The sequence below is a fragment of the Porites lutea genome, chromosome 5 (assembly GCF_958299795.1).
Source record: "Porites lutea chromosome 5, jaPorLute2.1, whole genome shotgun sequence".
NCBI classification, from domain to species: Eukaryota; Metazoa; Cnidaria; class Anthozoa; order Scleractinia; family Poritidae; genus Porites; species Porites lutea.
Window position 1 is genome coordinate 10700363 of NC_133205.1, and position 20479 is coordinate 10720841.

At 38.9% G+C, this 20479-nt stretch overlaps 1 protein-coding gene across 2 annotated transcripts in view; it reads right to left on the minus strand.

The window, feature by feature from the left end:
- LOC140937716 (cell adhesion molecule CEACAM1-like) overlaps positions 1–11402 on the minus strand; it is a 16097-nt gene extending 4695 nt beyond the window's left edge. For both annotated transcript variants that reach the window (XM_073387282.1, XM_073387281.1), the window contains exons 1-5: positions 11263–11402; positions 10440–10552; positions 3402–3596; positions 1595–1753; positions 533–841 (exon numbers count right to left, since the gene is read on the minus strand). In XM_073387282.1, coding sequence (XP_073243383.1) covers positions 533–841; positions 1595–1753; positions 3402–3596; positions 10440–10506 — 730 coding nt within the window. In that variant the 5' untranslated portion in view covers positions 10507–10552; positions 11263–11402. The remainder of the gene's footprint in view (positions 1–532; positions 842–1594; positions 1754–3401; positions 3597–10439; positions 10553–11262) is intronic.
- Positions 11403–20479: the final 9077 nt, after the last annotated feature.

A 20479-nucleotide genomic window follows, 5' to 3' on the forward strand; every position in this document is an offset into this window, starting at 1 on the left:
ACTACTTTGCAGAAAAGTCGCTAAGTGCCCCTGGTGTTTAACTCGTACCCTGCTTGCGACTGAGTCGTTTTAACATTTTTTAATAATCACAACAATACGGCAATTCAGGGCTGATTTGATGATTGTATCTCCGACTTCCTATTTCATAAACCAACTTGACTAGCTGATGCTTTTAAAAAAAACCCGCTTAAAGTTGACTAAAATATTTTCTCTTGTTTATTTTCATCCATTCGTATTGCCAAATTTTATACATGTATTTTTGAGTCAATAAACGGTTGTTTCCATTGCTGTTTTCTTTGCCTAACTGCTGAGTAGGGACTGAAAGGCGAGGCAGGGAAAGAGTTTCCGGCATGAATGACACCTGTGACAAAATCACTACGTGGAAACTGACCAAAAACTTCAAATTCTACATGTAAAGCAGTTTGCTCACAGTACAAAGGATAGTTTTTGCTTTCATCCATTCAACAAAATTATGTATGATTCTTCATATTATACTCAGTTTTTGGCCATGGGCTCATCCAATGACTCTTACCTGAGACGGGAGTGATATCTGACACATTGTACTCTAGCACAGCACGAAGCATTACATTTATCACGCAGGTGTAATTTCCGCCGTCTTTGGCGATCGCCTCCTCAATAACCAGCGGACCAAGGGCCTTTTCAGGATCTGCAGGATTAGGATTTTTCACACTTCGTAGCATGCGGCCATTTTTAAACCAGGCAATCTGCTTAAGTACATTGTGACGATATCCTCTGTCAGTCATATTGCATGTTATTGTTGCGGTATCACCAGGCTCAAGGACATCAACTTTGGAAGTTTCAACTTTAGGGATATCACTTTCTGAAAATATAAAATATTATACATTGTACTCACTATCTGTCTTCTCATTGGCTAAGTGCCTACAGTTAATTTTGGAAATCAGCACATTATCTGCTTGCAGATAACTATGTTCAGTGTCGTTATTTGACTTCAAAACAGTGTACAATAATATCAGTTAGATTCGGTTTTTTTGTTTCCTGGAATAATCAAGGTCTCAATACAGGTTACAGGGGCACCCAACGACTGTTTTCTGTAAAATATCTGTTTGGAGAAGCAAATATTCTCTAGAGTTTTCTTTTGCTTGAGGACGGCTAAAAATTTCTAGATCAACGTTCATTCATGTGCAGTTTTCGAAGCTTATCTATATCCTACGATTTTCTGAAGTTGAGAGGAATCAGACTCATTCACTTTTTCGTAAAATGTTAAATTGCACCTTAAAGTTTCGGAAATAAAATACTGAAGCCTTTATAATTTCGAAAAGACTTAAGTTCCCCCTAGGACGACCGAATAGAAAACATTTTGTAGTGTCGCTATAAAGACTTGAAAGAAACCGAAAACCGCGCTAGAAAAGTCTCTGGCACCCAGGGTAAGAATGAATACTGATATCTTACGTTTCTGCATTAACAAAAGAGTGTGAGGAAGAATCTTCCTTACACGTAAAAAGATCCACAATACATTTACCTTGATTATATTTTTGTTGTAATCTTAATTAATTATTATCATCAAAATTAATAAACCAAGAAGTGTCGGTTATAGATCCATAGGATATACTACCTTGTATAACGTTGATATAGAAGCCATGCTCTACTTCATATTTTGTGCTATTAACTGCGTAGGCCCGACAGAAGTAATTTCCTATTGGTCCACTTTGACTATCATATTTCATCGTAACATTCCGAATGTGTAATGTGTAGAACAGCTTTCGCCCATTGTCTGCCAATAAGAGTAAAGTATAAATCATTTGAGAGTGGTTTTGTGCGATCTGGGTTAGCGTCAAGTTTACTTAAGTTTCAAAAGCCCTTCAACCTTGTAACTTGATCTATATAACCTTATCTCACGTTTTTAGATTTCTAAAGCAAGACAACACATTCATAAGTTGTGAAAACTATCATTATAAACTCAAGTATTTGTGCGTAATTTTGGGATTAATTTGGCCAAGAGTCGAATTTTCTAGAAATGAGTCTCAGAACTTGCTGCATTGCCCATAATGCACTTTGTTAAGGTGTTTCTCCAAAATTTTGAATAATCATGGTTTCCAATTTCTACATTTTTTGAAGTCTGGAAAAAAAGTTTTGTACTTTGGGGTAGTTATTGGCAATTAAGGCTAAGTAAGTCCTTAATTAGGTTCTATGAAGGAGATGTAGCTGTTGTATATGACTACCAGAAAAATTAAATAACCTTGGGTTCGGCCCTTAAATATTTACCACATATAGGAACCTGGTTGATCTTGCTAGGCTAAACAGATTGTTATATTTTTGGGTATTAAAATGGCAAATTTCTGCCAGCACGTTCCTTAACCCCTAGGTTCTTACACGCGGGATTTTATAGTACCGCAAACATCATGTGAAACAAAAATCATAATTTTTGAAATGAACACTAGTAAGCACAATGAAAGAACGCTAGTATATATATCTTGTTAACGTGATTTATTTCTCTGACCGGTTTCGTCTGATCACATAGACTTTATCAGGGGTATAACAAGATGGAGCTAAGGAACTACAGTGAAACCTCTTTTAAGCGGACACCTTCGGGACCTTCCCAAGTGTCCGCTTAATAGAGGATCTCCTCTTAATAAGGGTTGTAAAAATTGCGCAATGTTTGTTAACGATAAACATTCAACGGTTACTCTGTGCTGTGATAAAGTTGCATGTTGTTAAAGAAGCTATCGAGAGTTCAAGTTCATTACCTTTCATTACCAACTTTAATTTGTTTGTAAATGCAAAAACACTAACTGACTACAGTACGTATTCCAAGGACGTAATCCAATACTACTATTGTCAGTTCAGTCCGGTGTCCGCTTAATAGAGGTTTTTAGAGGTGTCCGCTGAATAGGGGTTCGTTGTAGAGGGAAATATCAGACGTTCGTTTCGGGACCCGGCTTAGTGTCTGCTTAATAGAGGGTGCTCGCTTAATTGGGGGTCCGCTTAATAGAGGTTTCACTGTAACTTTATACCCTAATGATTATGGTCAGATGATGGGCTCCTGATATGGTAAGTCACGTTCCTGTTAGGGAGGGTGTGAACAGCCAAAAACAACCAAAAATATATGTCGCCTCTTGTAAAGGGAATCCAAAACAGTCTTGGATTCTGAATTCCCCGCCTTGTACTGGATTTGCGATTCTTGGATTCTGAGCTCCAGTCGTTTATGGGATTCCAGATTCCTTGAGCTGTATTCTCGATTCCAAAGCCGAGGATTCCGAATTCTACAGCAAAAATTTGGAGGATTCCAGAATCCGGATTCTATTACATGAGGCCTTATATGTGCAGGATATGACTATAATCCTGCGTAACATAATATCCATAATGTGCAATGTTCTTTAATTTTGGGGCTTATCTAGCTAATGTTCGTATTGCTAACCTACCTTTTCTTTTGGTGGTGAAGAAAACATTGCCATCAGACGTCAATTTTTTACCGTTCTTTAATCCAACAAACTCAATTCTATCGGGTATGACTCCTGATGTATCATTGCTATCATATGCCACACAGGTGACTTCAACTGAAGAATACTCTATACAATTCTTGTTTTTTGGAAACGGTTCCCATATTCCAAAACCAGCTGAAGACATAAAAAAGGAGCAACAGAAGAAAATGCTGGAGCTTTTTAAAATATACCATACTTTACTGATTTAATTATTATGGTTTAAACTAGACTGATCTTACAATGTCATGTCAAACCCAGTAACCTATTCTGTTCATTAATGTATGTAAGCATGTTTAAACCCCCAATTCTTCATCAAGATCAGCCAGCGTTAATAAATGACAACAACACTGAGACAACAACAACTTTATTTATTTCAAAATCTTGTAATAAAATAAAAGTTTCACGCCGCGCACAACTCGCAAGTAGCAAAGGCTATTTGAGGCGGATCGCGTTAAAAAATGATATACGTAGATTGGTAAAATAAAATATAAACAAAAAAAGTGTTATAAGAAAAGGAAGATTAATTTGGTAAGAACTGACGTAAAAGGAAAAATTAAGTAGGCCTGCTTGACAAGCAAAATAAGATACTAAACGAAATTCAGTTGTTGGAGAATGGTGAGCAGTTCAAGCCGACATTCGTCTTGGTTCTTTAGGATCTGCATGAGAATCTCATGCAATCGTTTTTTGAAATTTCCGTATTTAAGCTGTTTTAAATGTGTTGGTATTCCATTCCACGCTTTGGCTCCCGAACTTGAAACGGAGGGCTTTTGTACATGACACCAATCTTGAGTGTTTAATGTAGAAATTACTGGCGGCAGCTGACTTTGTGCTATACGACAGGTGTATATCAGATATGTCTTCAAAGAGGTTTCTTAAATTAACTGGCGCTATGTTATTCTTGACTTTATACATGCTGCTGATTGATTCAATATTTAGAAAACTTATCGATGTTGCTTTTGATAAAGAGAGGAATCACGTGATCTTTTCTGCTTGGTGAAAAATGCATTAACCGAAGAGCCCCTATTAGAAGAATATGAAGTTATTCTAAATTACTTTTTTTGTGGTTTGCCCTCAAGAGCTTAAGCCATAACTATGATAGGGATGGATCAAAGGTTGTTACACCTGCGATTAAGTTCAAAATGCTTTAGTCTAGCGATGATTCGTAAAGTTTTACTAGTTTTCAATTAATGCGACAAGATCAATGTGTTGTTTCCAGCCAAGGTTTTTGTCTATCAGAATACCTAGGTATTTAACAAAAAGTTCTTTGCATTCTAAAAGAACCTGATAAAGAAGTTGATTTAACATCCCAATTCGTGACTTAAAAAGAGGGCGGAAATTATTATCCATGTATCACGCGCAAAACAATCTTCGTTAGTGAATTCTAGCATAGCAGATGTCAATGTGTACTTAGCCTGCGAAGCCCAGACGCACGGTATTTCCGGTCGTCTGCGCTTCGCAGGCTAGTGTTTACCCTGCACTGCCAAAAAAAACAACATACATCAATGGCTATGGAAATTAGCTTCTCACACACGGACGTTCTTTGGGCTTAAAAAGCGTGACCCGGCCCTGCATAATGACAATAACACCCTGTAACTGAATTTCCTTCCACTGAATCAGACGTAAAAAAAACGGTCTAATACATTATCCTACGACGCGAGCAAGACACGCACCGTGTCAGGTACGTTCGGTATTACTCGCTTTGTCCTCGCAAGAAACTCTTCTTTTTACCATTTGCCAAATCTTCAGTTATGAGCTACCGGTAATCTTGTTCGTTCATGATGGGTGGTAGACTTGCTATAAGTCGACCTCTTCTTAGGCCGCGAAGCGGCCGACCGCGAGCGACGAAGTCCCGCGCCATATATGAAATTCGACAACGGACTTTTTCAAAAGTCTAAATGGGTGGATACTGGCCTCGCTCCGCTTTGCTTGCTGGTTGATGGACAATATATCTTGGCCAATATCCAGTCACCTTGACCTCAAAGCTAGTCAATGACGCATACTCTCATTTACCAACACATTATTTATATCCAATTTAAGCACATCATATCAAGTGCTATGTGTAATAAAGTACAATGCAAGTCAAATACGTTAAGCTTGTTTCCTGCTTTCGGGTACTGAGGACTTTGCTCCCTAACTTGAACTATAGCATAGCCCCCGGGGGGTACTCAAAGTGCACTTTTTGTATTTTCTGTAATCTATTTACTTGTACAAAGTATTATTAAACTTAAACTTAAACTTAAAAGGGATGCAAAGTTCTAAAGGAGGTATGTAAAAGATGTACCATTTCATGTCAGTAGAACTGAGGTATATAATATGAAAGTAATACCTTTCTGTCCAGTGGAATTAATAAAAGGGTAAGGCGGTTGTGGCCTGCGTGCAGACGATAACTAAACTCTGATTAGACGGAGTTAACCAGAGTTTAATTTCGTCTGCGCGCAGGCTAAGGCGGTTGTAACTCGGGAAAAAAGAAATACGGCCCAAATCTAACCTAATTAAATGGCATACTTGTCACTCACTGAGTTACACTTGATTTAAAATTGACGCAAATGATCTAATAGATAGGACTTAAAACTGCTTAATGAAGGTGCGTGTATAATGTTCGATGGAATACTATTCCAGTCTGTTATAGCGATTGAAAACTGAAACTTTAATCTGTAAGTGTCTTTTTTTAACTGTTGTGAATAATGGAAAAACAGCAAGGGGTGACAGGCCGCACAACCTCACCGACGTGAAACCTTTGATAACCTTTTACATATTGCCCCAGAGAGGATAACTCTTTCAGGGATTTTACACTTTAAAATTTGAACGACGATATAGCTTCTATGTAGCGGACCAAGATACGGCGCGATACAGTTTATGTTCAGCAGTGGAAAAATGTATAAGTTGAGCAGAACCTTTAATCAGGGGCACCCAACGAGAATATAGTTCAAAACCACTTAAACATAGCATTGTTGAACGTATTTTAGTATTTAAACGGTAGATATAGGCATATTTTTATCGCCTAAAAATTTGTCATCTGTTCGGATTTCCTAGCTGAAAATCTAGTGATCCAAACATTACAGGGATCAAAACTTACCTTTTCGAAAATTTTAGCCAGAAAAAAGGCTCCCGAAAATTCTAGGTGACTTTTTTAGGGTAAAAATCCGTTAAAAATGGACAATTATGCCATTTCTTAGATGTTCGAAAATCCTAGGAGAGGTATACAGGCAAGAAATTTACAACAAATGTTCCGAAAATTCTAGATCTCAAATCGTCTTCCGAACAGACATTTTCCAAAAATTGACGTCGGGTGCCCCTGCTTTAATGTACAACAGACAATTTATCATTCGGTTCGCGCGTATTCCTGTTGAATTTGTTGACCCGTTTATAAGATATGTCGGCTCAAAATTATGATAATTTTCCATGGTATTAAAAAATATCGAGCTTTAAAACACTCTCTTCTGATATTAAAACTACAAGTTACATTTACAAAGCGATTGAGTTTTAAATCGACATCAGTCAAAGGACACAGCATCATAACGTATTTAAATCATGCTTCTACTAGAGACGTGATAAATATACCCAAAACCAGTGTCAGATCTGGATATATTTAAAGAATACGTGCTGTGTACAGCTTAGCATTGCTCTCTGAGATTGCGTAAACCTAAACTGTACGAATATATTTAAAAGCAGATACCCTAAGATTACAGCAGCTATGGAAAATTGTTATAATATTTTTGAGTAGACATATCTCATAAGCAGACTACAAATTCAACAGGAATTATACGCGCGAACTGAATAAATTGTCTGTTGTACATTTTTAAAGGTTCTGCTCAACTTACTCAATTTTCCCCTGATGAACATAAACTGTACCGCGCCGCTATATAAAAGCTATATCAATTACGTTCAAATTTCAAAGTGTAAAATCCCTGAAAGAGTTCTCCTCACTGGAGCAAAATGCAAAAGGTTTTCAAAGGTTTCACGCCGGTGAGGATGTGCGGCCTGTCTGACCCTTTGCAAATTTTTACCACTCTAGTAGACACTAAGGGCTAGTATTATAACACGAAAGGCAACATTTTTTCTCTTCCTTACCGTTTTGTTTCAGGAGGGCGAACTTCCAGTTTCTGTGAGTTTTATTTATTCGTGATGGCAATTTGTTTTTCAAATTGTGTTGGTAGCCTCTGTCCGTCAGGCGTTTTTTTGAAATTTGGAAAAACGTTGTTTAAGGTAAAACTGAAGGCTTCTCCTTCGGTGACAAATCCTGCAGTGGGTGACAAGGGGCGAAATCATGTGTGCTGGAAGGTTTCCTTTTGTGTCTTTACATCAAGGATGGCTTTTTCGTTGAATTCTTATGCCTTTGTAGACAACTGTGTCTTAAAACAATGTCTCAGTGAATTTCGGTGGTGAATTTAATATATAGTAGGGCAATGTAAGTTTATTTGTTCTGGTTTACTTATGTCCCACAGCGAAAAAATGTCTGATACATGTAGCGTTTCCAAACAGTTGTTTTAAAGGCGGTTTTGCTAATTTTATCATATGCCATGTTGGCAAAGGAAACTGCTGTCTTAGCCCTTCGCAGTACCGTGAGTTTGTAGGTAGGGCGTTCCATTCGACTGGAAAGAATTTTCTTTGAGGATTAATCTAACTAGCATTTCTGGCAGGTAATGTGTAGAAATAGGTGGGTTGCTTTTTTGAATTTTCATACGCTCTGCAAACTATTTCAATGCCTCATTATGTGGTATATTTGTAAAAATATTTGTGACGTCCATCGAAACAAGAAATGCTCGGTTTTTCACCTTTTGTCTTTTCAATAAAAATTTACAAAGTCGGTGGTATCTTTGGTTACTTCCTAGAAAGTTAGATATGTTCTTCTTTCTAAAAAAAGATAATGTCGGTCCATATCGGTTGTCGGTTAATATTTTTCCTGTCGGTAGTCGGTAATTTTTTCCCGTTTTGGTGGTAGTCAGTAATATTTTTCGCCCTTTGTCGCTATTCGGTTAACCCCATTCACTCCCTTTGGTGGTATTTGCACCAAAAGGGCGTAGATTATCATCGGCAGACGGCAGCTTAATTGATAGTAATTTATCAGTATAATGGTTGCTTTCATTTTTATAAGCAGGCTTGTTCCAAAAAAAAGGTATCATTATAAAACATTCTTAAAGGAATGTTCATTTCCCTGTTTATGCTTGAGGGCTGCTGATCTCTGTTCGTGGAGGCGCTACACGTGTGCGCACGCGCTCTTTGCGTGCAAGTCATACGCGCGGTATGAAACATCTCGAGTCTTTTAAGAAGCTCATTTTCTGAGTAACGTTGTCTCTTTCGGGTTCTCTTTGTACTTTGCCACCTACTTCGCTTCAGTATAATTAAGTAAACAGAGCTTTCCTTACTATAGCGCGAAAAGACCGCTAAGATTCGTCGGTCACACAGGCACAAAATCCGTGCCGACAGTTTTTTAAAGAACATAAAGCATTTTAAAAATTACAGGGAATCAAAACGCATGTAGCGTTCAGTGGTATCAAGCAACAAACGAGGTGAAGTGAGGAATATCATGTTTTGATCATGAACTTAACCAATACAGTCGTATGTTATCCAGAAATGGTCTAATGTACCGAGCGAATTAAATAATAAAGCTGGCACACTCTGTAAGAAATAGATACTGTAAATCAAGAACAACACTCCAATCAAACATAAACTACACAAAGTTAATTCTACGTTGAATAATTGATTGTTCCTGCAAATATTTAAGTGGAACGCCCGGACGATTTTCACTAGTTTCAGCTGGCGAATTTAGCCAGAAGAATTTTTTCTGACATAAGTAATTTTCTCCAGCTAAATACACTTAGTACACTTACGGTACCAAACTTTATTACCAACTTCAAAATTTTTTAGGAGTAAACAATTACTCGCCCAAATATAGCAGTTGATAATCTAGTCGGGCCAGGTTTAAAGAGATGATGGAAGGGAAACATAACCCCGATGCTCAGCGTCCCCAGATGCACATTTGAGATCAAGATGGCCGCTCGAACTGAAACGCGGCGCTCGATCTCGACGATATTACGAAAAAATAGGGGACTGTAAACAGTCTACCATCTGAGAGTACCTTTTAGATAGCGTCAAGTTAAACTACTACAAAATGCACGAAACGAAAGTACCCTAGTTTATATTCCCTTTTCAGAAAAATGAAGGGTTTTTTTCTGTAAACCAGTTCCCAGTTGTGATGCGATGTTTACTGTGACGGGCTTCTGGAGGACAAAATTGAAGGAGATTCCCGCCTTTTTTGAAAGCATATTGTAACGCTACGGTTTCTAGTCGTATAAATTTGTTAGGCGAAAGGAGATAGATCTAGTACCAACTCTCAGCAGTACTGGTTGTCACTGAATTTACTTGACGGTATCTTGTCACTTTTTTTGGGCCAGAAAACAATCGTACCCTCTTCCTCAAATAAGAATCTTTTTTATAATGAAGCTGGGATTATTTTCCCAGATTTTAAAACATGCTAATAACATAACTAGGTTACAATTGTTTTCACTTCGAGCCATGATAAACGGCGCTGTTAAAAGAATTTGCAGAATTTGAATACGGCGCAAATATTTTTTTTTTTAGATAAGCTTTTCTAAGGTCACGTTCATATCGGTTTTCCGAAATTCTATACTTTTCAACTTAAGTGTATGTTAAGGATATTTCGTGCACAAACCAAGAAAAAAGAAAGAAAAGACGCGAGGTTTTTTAAAAAAAAGCATTCGTAGTTTCCATTCAGTCGGGTTGGCCTAAAAACCATGCGTTGTTAAAAAAGAGTTTAAAGATTGCAGCGGGCCAATATGAGTTGAGATGACAGTTGAAGTTTGCGTGATGAAAGTTTGAGTTAAATTTGGAGTATGGATGCCGTAGTTGTTGCTGAGAGTTTAAAATAATTTTTACAAATATTTAAAGTTGTTATAGTTTCAAGACCTTAAAAAGTAGTATCGGTATTTGCCGTGCGTGAAAAATATTTTAACTCACCGTTGGCAGTCGAGGCAAACACAGAAACAAAAACCAGAAATATGACAAAGCATATAGAGCAGCTCATCGTTGAGATGTCACCAATAAGAGACAAGTTTTCCAATGGATGCAGCCTTAAATTAATGAGGCGGACTTGATATCAGTTTATATTATATGCGCTTGCATGGGAGGGCGAGGCAAGAGCATGTATATCATGTGTTTGTCACCAGAGGTCGCATGCAGATTGACTTTCTTTGACGCAACCATCACTATTGTTTAGGTCATTCCACTGCAGGAAATTGAAGAAAAACATTTTTCTTCTATCGAAAAATTATAACGAAATTCTGGAGACTTCTTGATGTCAATTTTTTTCACTTGTACTACCATGGCGACAGTTACATCACTAAACACATAGGTCTTCCTGTAAGTAGTACCTATAAATAGTCAGGAATTCTTGCTATAAAGTGAAGGGATTTTCTCCTTAGACCAATTAACTTTAAACTCCTCCCGAATTTCAAGGACTACCATTTCCGAAAATTTGACTGACGTATTTTATTTTTTTTTATCTCAAGTACTGAAAAAAATTGCCAGTTCTTCAGCATTAGAAACACCAGGTGTGTCCCTCGAATTAAGGGCTATGCTCAAGGGTCTAATCAGGGGGGTGGGGGTGGGGATAGGTCGGAGGGGTGACCTCAGGAGTCGGGTAGATTTGATATATCCGTTAGAACCGAGGATTTTTTAAGGAACCGACTGAGGAACTTTGCTAACTGCCATAAAGCGGAAAATGACATTGAAAAAACTTCCGAAATAAGCCATGAAGTAACTTAAACTGAATAACACTTACCTTTCACTTTGCCTTTCAGGTCCTTTCAGCTGAGATTTGATCAATTTGAGGGAGGATAGTCTGCTTCAAAGCAGTTCTTTCGGAGGGGCGTTGCGTGACTTCACAAAGAACATTGCTTACAAGCTCGGATCTTTACGAGTCACAGCAGCACGTCACATGTACTGCTCGTATCCTACGAAGTAGAAACGTATCGTAACGACGCGGAAAAATGGCTAGTATTCAAAAGAGGGGATAAGTTGGGCCTATTAACACAGACAATCTACTGGCTTCTCTTTAGAAATAAAAACGACAGGTTAAGTTGGACCATAGATACACCCCCAAATGCTGATTACCATGTGATCTTTCGTGCCTTGACGTGAAAAGATTATTGACGAACCGGGGCAACAATATAATATTTTATAGGATCAAATTTAGCGCGAGAAACATTGCACGTTTCAGGGAACGGTTTGGTTTTCTATAGTATATTGATCAGTCCCAGTTTTTAAATTATTTTCAGTGTCCTTGAGATGAATATGTTTTTGGCAGTTCAAGAGTCTTAGTCAAACAACAAAGTACTATCTATTCCAAAATCAAATTCCTAAGGTCGCAATAAACGGCCCTCAAATTCAAAGGATGTAAATTTAGCTCTTTTAGTACATGCAGGTAAAATAAAAGGAGAAACACACAGCGCATGAGAACCTTTCCACAGTTTTTTCGAATTTTGGCCAACGCTGCAAGGTGAGAGATAATGTATTGAATTTTGAAAAGAGTGTCTTAAAATCAGTAAGGTTACCCGTGGCAATGTCGATGCGAAGATATGGGCAGTCCTCAAATTCATGAAATTTTACAGCCAGTTTGGTATGGTGGGGGTAGGGGTGGGGCATATTTTTACCTTCACCATGCAAACGTCTGTAAAATTTTTTCGTTTCAGAGGCGTATTATTACCACCTAATCTTCGGGTTGCACGACTTCCAGAATCCAGAGGTTCCCCGCACCGAGGTTACTGTTTTTTTTTTCTGAAATCGGATTGTCTGACGGACGGAACAATTGATGGTTGGCCCTTGGTTCGGCTAAACGGCCGATTAGTGCTAAGGCCATGATTAAAAATAAAAGTTAATATTGTTTTTACGTCCTCATATAAATTGAATTAACTTAATTGTTCTTATCCATTGTCTTTTATCATTAAGTACCCCAAAGAAAGGTAATCTTTAAAACATTAACCATCTGTTGAGAAAGTTATCGGTATGAAAGGCAAGCGTGTGCTAGATTAAAGAATGTCGCTTAGGGTTTCATTTTGGTAGTCACAACTTGAAGATTTCCTGTCCGGAGACTTGAGGTTATTCCTAAAAAACAGCATGCCTGTCCCATGAAAATGTGACTCTTTGAGCAAGGTCAATCCCTTTTTATTTTTTTTAAAATGCCTGATGACCAGGAGCCCATGCTCCTGATGATGACTAAATCGTGAGACAAACAATAACTTTGTTTTAATTCTTTCTGCCAAGACGAATAACTTCAACCTTTCCCTAAAAAAAAGGGCTTTGAAACACACATACAAAAATAAGTCACCGAAAGATTTCGTTTTCGCGTTTTTTCATTATTCTCCAAGCTAGTATAGTTTGCATGCAGACAGGCGGACTTGTCACACGAGATCTAGATTTTTTAAAAAAACTCCATGTATTGTCTATATCGCGGATTAAGACTGTCTGCAACGTACCGTGTGGCACAAAATTTTTGCTGGTTGTAATTTTTGCGATTCTCCAGCGATCCGCAAACATTTTTCCCGCAAACATTTACTCCAAAGTAAATGTTCTCTAACTTAAATTCGCTACACAAAAATACAGTACTAAGAAATACGGTGGTCTGTTCAATCACAACTTATCTCTTTCATTTAGAAACCAAACGGTATACAACGAAATACTGGTTTATTGTTTGAAAACATGTATTCTATTGCACGTACTCAACAAAAACGAAAATATTATCAACGCTAGGTACTGGGTACTTTCTGAAAATGGCAAAAATTAAATTCCCATGCTGTAAGAAAAACCAATCTGTTCTAATTGCAAAAATTAGTTCCCGTTAAACACAAAGAATCGCCGATCCGTAAAAATAAACTCCCGCAAAAACTTCGTTAGGTTATTTCCACGAATTTCTAATCAACGTAAGAATTAAGGGAGCCAGTACCCAAGAGTGAAAGTGAAGTCGTCCAATTCTAATTCGTGCGTTCTGATTTTCTGCTTAAACTCATGCAAGATAATATCACATACCTTGGTAAGGCCATCCTTTTTTTTTCTCCGTTTAGCGTCGTCCGACTGACCCAAATTTTTGGCATTTTTACAAAAAAAAAAAAGTAACGACGTAGTTTAACCATTTTTTTATTGAAATAATTCTTTTAATCTGAAAAATGAGCATAGTAACAGCATAGAGAAAAACAGGAACAAAAACAGGATTATTTTTCACAGTATATTGTGCATTTTGTTAATCCCAATATGTAAATGTTTTTGTTCGCAAGTATTATTACATACACACTCTAATGGAAGAGGCTTGGCATAAATTCGGGTACGAATCGTAATTCTAAATAAGTTATGTAACTCAGAATCGGTACAGTGGATAAAATGATACAGACCCACGCCACAACATTGGAGGATGTATTTGCCATCAAACTACAACAGAACGAGAACGACTTGCCACAGATATATTGGATGCCCAAATTTCACAAGACAAATCACACGGCAAGATGTATTACAGGTTCAAGTTCATGTACTACAGTTAGGCTCGAGTCTAAATTAATTTCTGAGTGTCTTAAACTAGCTGCAGCCACTGCACCGCTTACTGCAAGACGATTCGGGAAAGAACAGGTGTTGACTGCATGTGGATCATCAATAATTCGTTGCACGTTATCCGGGCACCGGGGGAAAAACAGCACTTGGGACTTTTCTACTCTTTATACTGGCCTTCCACACGCCTAACTAAAAAAGCAACTCCATGATCTTTTGGAAAGAGTTTTTAAAACTGGGAAAAAGCTTCATTGCTACCAATAATTTTCGCACCCGCCTTCTGGACAAATGATAGGACGTCAGCGAGGTACGCGTACTTCTCCTGTAATGAGCTTTGACTCGCTATTGACTTTCTTATCGACAACATCTACGTTCGCTTTGGTAGCTCTGTTTTCCAGCAGGGTATTGGAATACCAATGGTCCCAACAGTGTACCTTTCTGACCTTTGTTGGCTGATCTCCTCCTTTATACCTTCGATTAAGATTTCATGGTCAAAACAATGAAACAGGACATTACAGAAGCCATCCAGTTCAGCAACACCTTTCGGTACATCGACGATTTTTTCAGTATTACTAAACAATGTGGACTTTGGAAAGCACACCAGCCGCAATTTCCCCTTCGGAATTGGAACTTTAGCCGGGACACTTCCACATCATCTACAGAAGTGTGTTATCTCGACACGAATATCAAGACTGGCGACATAAAAACACCTTTCCGTATCAGCATCTAAGCTAACAGAGATGACTTTGCGTTCCGGATTGTCAACTTTCCTCAAATGGACAGCAACATTCCCGCCAATCCAGCTTACGGTGTTTATATATCTCAACTGTTGAGATATGCTAGAATTTGCGCGTCCAAAGTGGACTTCATAAATAGACTCCCCTGACTTTCATTACGTCTCAGACAACAAGGCTTTGAAACCAATCTACTTCAGAAATCAGTTAATAAATTCTTCAATAGCCATGGTCTTATCGTCGGGAAGTATGGTGCAGGCCTGCGGGAGACGAGATTAGCAATCCAGGCTTGAATTGCACCATCGTATCCTTACATCACTTATTTATTACTTATTCTCGGTTTTCACTCACGTGAGAAACTAGAAATAAAATAATAAAGAAACTCTAGAATCTGGGAAATGAAAGAAGGTAAATATACAAAAAGCTTTGCCAAGAATCAGGTTTATGCAGTTGTTCATATGCGAGATATTCGGAAAAACGTTTTACCCAAATTTATAAAGCTTTGTATGGAGACGCCATGTTTGTGTCCCTTTCAGGGGCACAAATATGGCCGCCGGAAACCAACAGAAACATCTGTTTTTGAGTTTTTCTACTTACGCGTCAATTCTTCGCTTGAGGAACTCATAACGATTAAAGCAATATTTATTCTAAGACAAGAAATGTTTAGATAGCAAAATCTCAAAAAATCCGTAATGTTTTTAACCCACAGAAGAGCCATCCCGGCCGCCAGCTTAATGCCGCGTCACGCAAAAGCCAGGAAATTCAAGCGTCCTGTATCGCAAAACAAAGAACCTTTTGAACCGAAAATTTGTTCGTATAAAGGTTTTAAGGTGCTTTAATATCACATGAAAGTAGAAACTCAGAAGAAGCGACAGTTTCTTAGTTTGAATTTTGGTGACGTCATGATCATGTGAAAACCAAGATTTGTATTTCAGTTGTATCTTGGTACATGTATGCGCGCGGTTTTATTTTGTGCGCGTGCATTATCTATTTCTTTATTTAATGGCCGGACTTGTACATTTAGTTCGTTAAATAACATCTTAATTTTACTTTGCGTTATTTTCCTCACTTATATGTGTTGTTTGGACTTTGCTCACATTGTGGGTGGCCCTTCCTAAAATGTTCTGCAATTCAGGTATAGGATTTAATGGCGCCGAATCCATTTGTGGAATTGCACGCATTTTAGGTATGCTAATATATTTTTTAACAACTGCTATAATTTTCAGTCTGTCCACTTTGAACTTTTTAATAATGTCGTCCTGGGGTACCAGGGCCTCCTATTCCGAGACTTCTTGTGATTTTTTTTTTTTTTTTTTACAAAGCGACCAACCGATCCAATATCAGGAAACGCATAAACGAAAAAAAAAAGGGATGGCCTAAGAATCAAGAGGGTATGAGGTTTTTTGCCATTGCCTACAAAAACCGCAATAGCCTGCGAAAACATCCGTTTCTCCTCGCTCTTCGCCTATAGGAACGTTTCGCGGGGGGGGGGGGGGGGGGAGGGAACTCAGCGACAGAAATTCCATATTGATAACGTAAAATCTGTCCGGAATCCGGTCAGAAGCGCTGATTGGTCGACGGAGTAGTTACACTGTTTTAACTATTGATTACGAATGACAGACACAAGACAAAAGGCCACAAAGGTCAAATGTATATTAAAAACGCGAAGAATCTCTAACAAAACAGTCAATGTTTGTGGAATATAGGTTTCTGTAGTCTGCGTAAAAAGGGGAAGGGGAAGGGGAAGGGGAAGGGGGAATTTGGGAGCGTGAGAGCGCGCAAGGGAGAAAGGAAAGGAACCCTCCTCCTCTGTGTGCGGTCGCGCGCCCTCGATTCCCCTCCCCTTCCCCTTCCCTTTCGAACGCCTGCCACGCAGGCTAGTTTCTCCTTGCTTTTCGCCGCTGGGGACGTTTGCGACTCAGCGACAGAAATTCCATACTGATGACGCAAATCAACGTTACATAATAAACCCGGTAGTCATGAGAATCCAAATATAAACTTGTCCAATTTTACGTGTCTCCTGGTCGATTTTGGTGAAGTGTTGTGTTCATCTGCTAACGAGCTCAGCTCCAGCAGAACTCAAATTCTTCTCTTCTTCCAGAGGAGCGGATGTTTTAGCAGGCTAAAACCGCAAGATATTGCTAAGGACTGGATTCGACCCATGTAACTGGGAATCTGGATTCCGGAATCCAAGACTTTCCGCTTGTGGAATCGGGTATGCGAAAGATTTTTGGCTTGTAGAATCGGAATCCTGGGCTTTGGAATCCGGAATACAGCTCAAGGAATCCGGAATTCCACTAACAATTGGAATCAAGAATCCCAAGTTCCAGGGACAAAGAATCCCGAAATCGGTATCGGGAATCCATGACGTGGAATCCAGAATCCAAGACTGTCTTGGATTCCCTTACATATAATAGAGCGAACTGGATAAAGCGACTTATTAAAAAGCACAGACTATTGCCCACGGTAGATAACTGGCCAAAAGAGTGGCAGTTTCAATCTAACTAAATTAGACTGAAACCGGCTTATTGCTTTACTATAAAGCGATAACTAAAAAATCCTGGGAAAAAAACTGAAGAAAAGTTCAGATAAAGGGCAGGTAACCTGCTAACCCGGATGAAGGAAACAAGGAAAAAAGATCCCGTGCCCCCTCGCCCACCGCTTCGTTTTCGTCCACTCAGACTGACTTGAAGTCTCGTAAAATATATTGCAATCGCGAGTCCGTGACGTCTGGCCAAGAATGGCCACCTTCCACTTTTAACTTTGTAAAATTAATGTCACTAGTCAATTTTTATGCCTCAAAAATATATATTCAAGTAACAGTCAGGTGAGTTGCGAGGTGTGTATGAAAAGCGAAAAGAGAATGGGAGTGTATTTCCGACTGAGACTTCCGACTTCCGAGTTTTGAGCTCCGAATTCCTACTTCGATTTCTGAGTTCCGAATTCCGAATTTCAACCACCAAATCATGTCCGACTTTTGAGTGGCATGCGTGACAGGCGCAAAAAGGAGAATGGGAGGGGGATAGGCCTGGTTTCAAAGATCAGGCTTTTTTTAGGATTTTAAGTGTCAAATGGAATTTTTAGAAAATTTTAGGATTTTTAGAAAATTTAAGAAGTTTTAAACGATAATGTTTAAAAAAATACAGCCGATAGCATAAAAACAAATTTGGGTGGTTCCAAGGAACTTCTTCCACTGTTTCGGGCCGGGCTCTTGCCATTCAAATACTACTGGTCAGTGGTTTAGCCCATAAGTTATGTTCACGTTGCAATTGTTACCATTAGTTTGAAGTTCACTTCTGAGTGCTGAAGGGAGTTAACAGGCCCGAGCCTCTCTCACCTATTAGTTTTGCTATATCATTTGGAAACATATTTGCTCACATTCGATAGTTAAAATTCTGACATGACTCTGAGGCTTTCTGGACAAAATTGAAAATTTTTCTCGAAATTCCTAGAAGACATTTGAGCACAGAGAAAACCAAACCAAATATAGAAAAATGAACTGAAAGCCTCGGAGTCATGTTAGCCGATTTTAATGTCGAACGTCACGACGGGCAATTGCAGGAGCCATAATAGTCCTATTATGGCTCTTGGCTATTGGAGTTTCCACGGAATCTTGCTGTACATCTCACATACACAAATTTAACTATAGGTTAGCTAGTTGGGCACGTTTGTGAAAGTAAATTGATACAATTGCCTTTTATAAGCTTTTATACGTGTCGCCGGCACAGTTTCATATTGCTTTTCTGAAATTCCATGCATATCTCGTTAAGAAAAGGTCATGCTAGGGGTCTTTTCTGGCTTAAAACACCAAATTAAAATCAGTGTTAGTTTAGCGTTGGCCACAAAATGAGACATTGTCATACATGAAAAGAGTGTGTTCACATGAGGTAATGAGAAATTGGGAGAGATTATGTGGATGATATGTCATAGGGTCCACCTTTAGAACCTGAACACTGAACTGAAAGCCCATTGCGAAAGGAAAAAGCTAAGTACCTGGCTTTCATATTTTGCCTTGCCTTTTCCAAAGTCCATAGCAATAGTGCTTCTGGCACTTTCCATTAATAGCAGTTTTTCACGTAACATATGTAACTTTATTCATCACGATTTCTTGTTTGTTAGCTAGAAGTATATTTGGTCACCTTTGACTTCATTTGTGTGGAACAATAAGGGGTGTTTTGTTCCCATAATCACACCTGTAACGGGCAAAAAGTAATTCTATATCAGAGATGTTGAAGAGGTGTAGTTTTTATGTTTTATTTTAAAGTTTAAAAGTTATGGAATAAATTACTTATGACACTAGCCTCTATAAGAACACGATAAAGCAGGCAGTTTATCCAAAAAGGTCGATGCTTCCACGTTTCCTTCATCCCCAGCTTTTTCCGAATACCTTTGTGGGAGTAGTCTAGAACTGCAGGAATTTTTTCTGGGCTAATCGGCATGCATGAATGTTTGTTTATTTGTTGTTGTTGTTTTGTTTTGTTTATTCACTTTACTTTACTTAACACCCTTTCCTCGTAACGTGAGTTTGGGCTGCCTGTGGTTTATTTCACTTAATTTTCCCTTGCATGAATATGCTATACTTCGCCCGCCCCTGTCCTCCATATATAAGTTTAGTCTAATATTTGTGTAATGTGTGATGTCGTTTACTAGAGGACATAATAAAAGGCGCCCTCTTTACATCATATCTTAACATGTTAACGGTAAGTTTCCCCTGCTCTTTTTGAATAGTACTGTGGGTTATTTTACGTTCCGCTTGCCAACTCCAGCTAACTGCCCTCTGTGAATTTTGACATGTCACTGCGCCCAACCATCACGCACACGTATTAAAGAATATTAAAGGCCAATCGTAAGGGGCATAAGAAACCCGTAAGAAATCCGCCTATCAGAAACGCTCACATATGTCCTTGCGACTCTGCAGGATACTGAATAGAACGATCTTTTGTGCATTAATTCGCAGACTGACTTTACAGATGGTTTAGACAATGCATGGGCCGGCTGCAGCCCAGGCTAGCAGTCACAGACAAGCATTCGCAAAAGTCGTGGAACTGGTTCGTGTACATGGACACTAATACTGCGTAGCTATTCCCACCTTATAATCCAGTCTTCTATCCTATAATAACCAATTAATTTTGTACTAAACTGATGAACAAGTAGTCGGCCATTCATGACCTCATGACCCCTTGGAGCTGGAGAATGGCCTAAGCTCAGACTGACAATGACATGTAAACGAGCGATAACCGAACTCGGGTGGTCAGGGGTACGTAAACAAAAAAACACCGGAAAAGCGAAAAAGGTGCGAGTCGATCATAATTAGGGTAGAGCCAAGACTTGCCTAAGGGGGTGTTTACATGACACCGGGGCGACGTTCGCCAAGGAGCGAGTTCACTCCGGTTCCCTCTCATGGCTCTATATTTGTTTACATGATACCACTACAAAATGTCAGGCCGGCGCGAGTCACCCCGGCTTGAGTTCACCCCGGTTCTTGTACCAGGGCGAACGTGGGGCGAGAATTTCACTCCGGTACGAAATCTCGCAACGGTATAGTGTAAACACAAAACGTCCACCCGTTTCGGTGTGAAATCGGTCTCCCGGTAGACTGGAACGGGTACCACATCCGTAATGTTGCGATTTTGAATCACACGTGTATTTTATCATCATGAAGTGTACCTTCGAATAGCGAGATATGAAGTCACCCAGTCATTATGCAAACGCGATACGAAATCAAAAAGT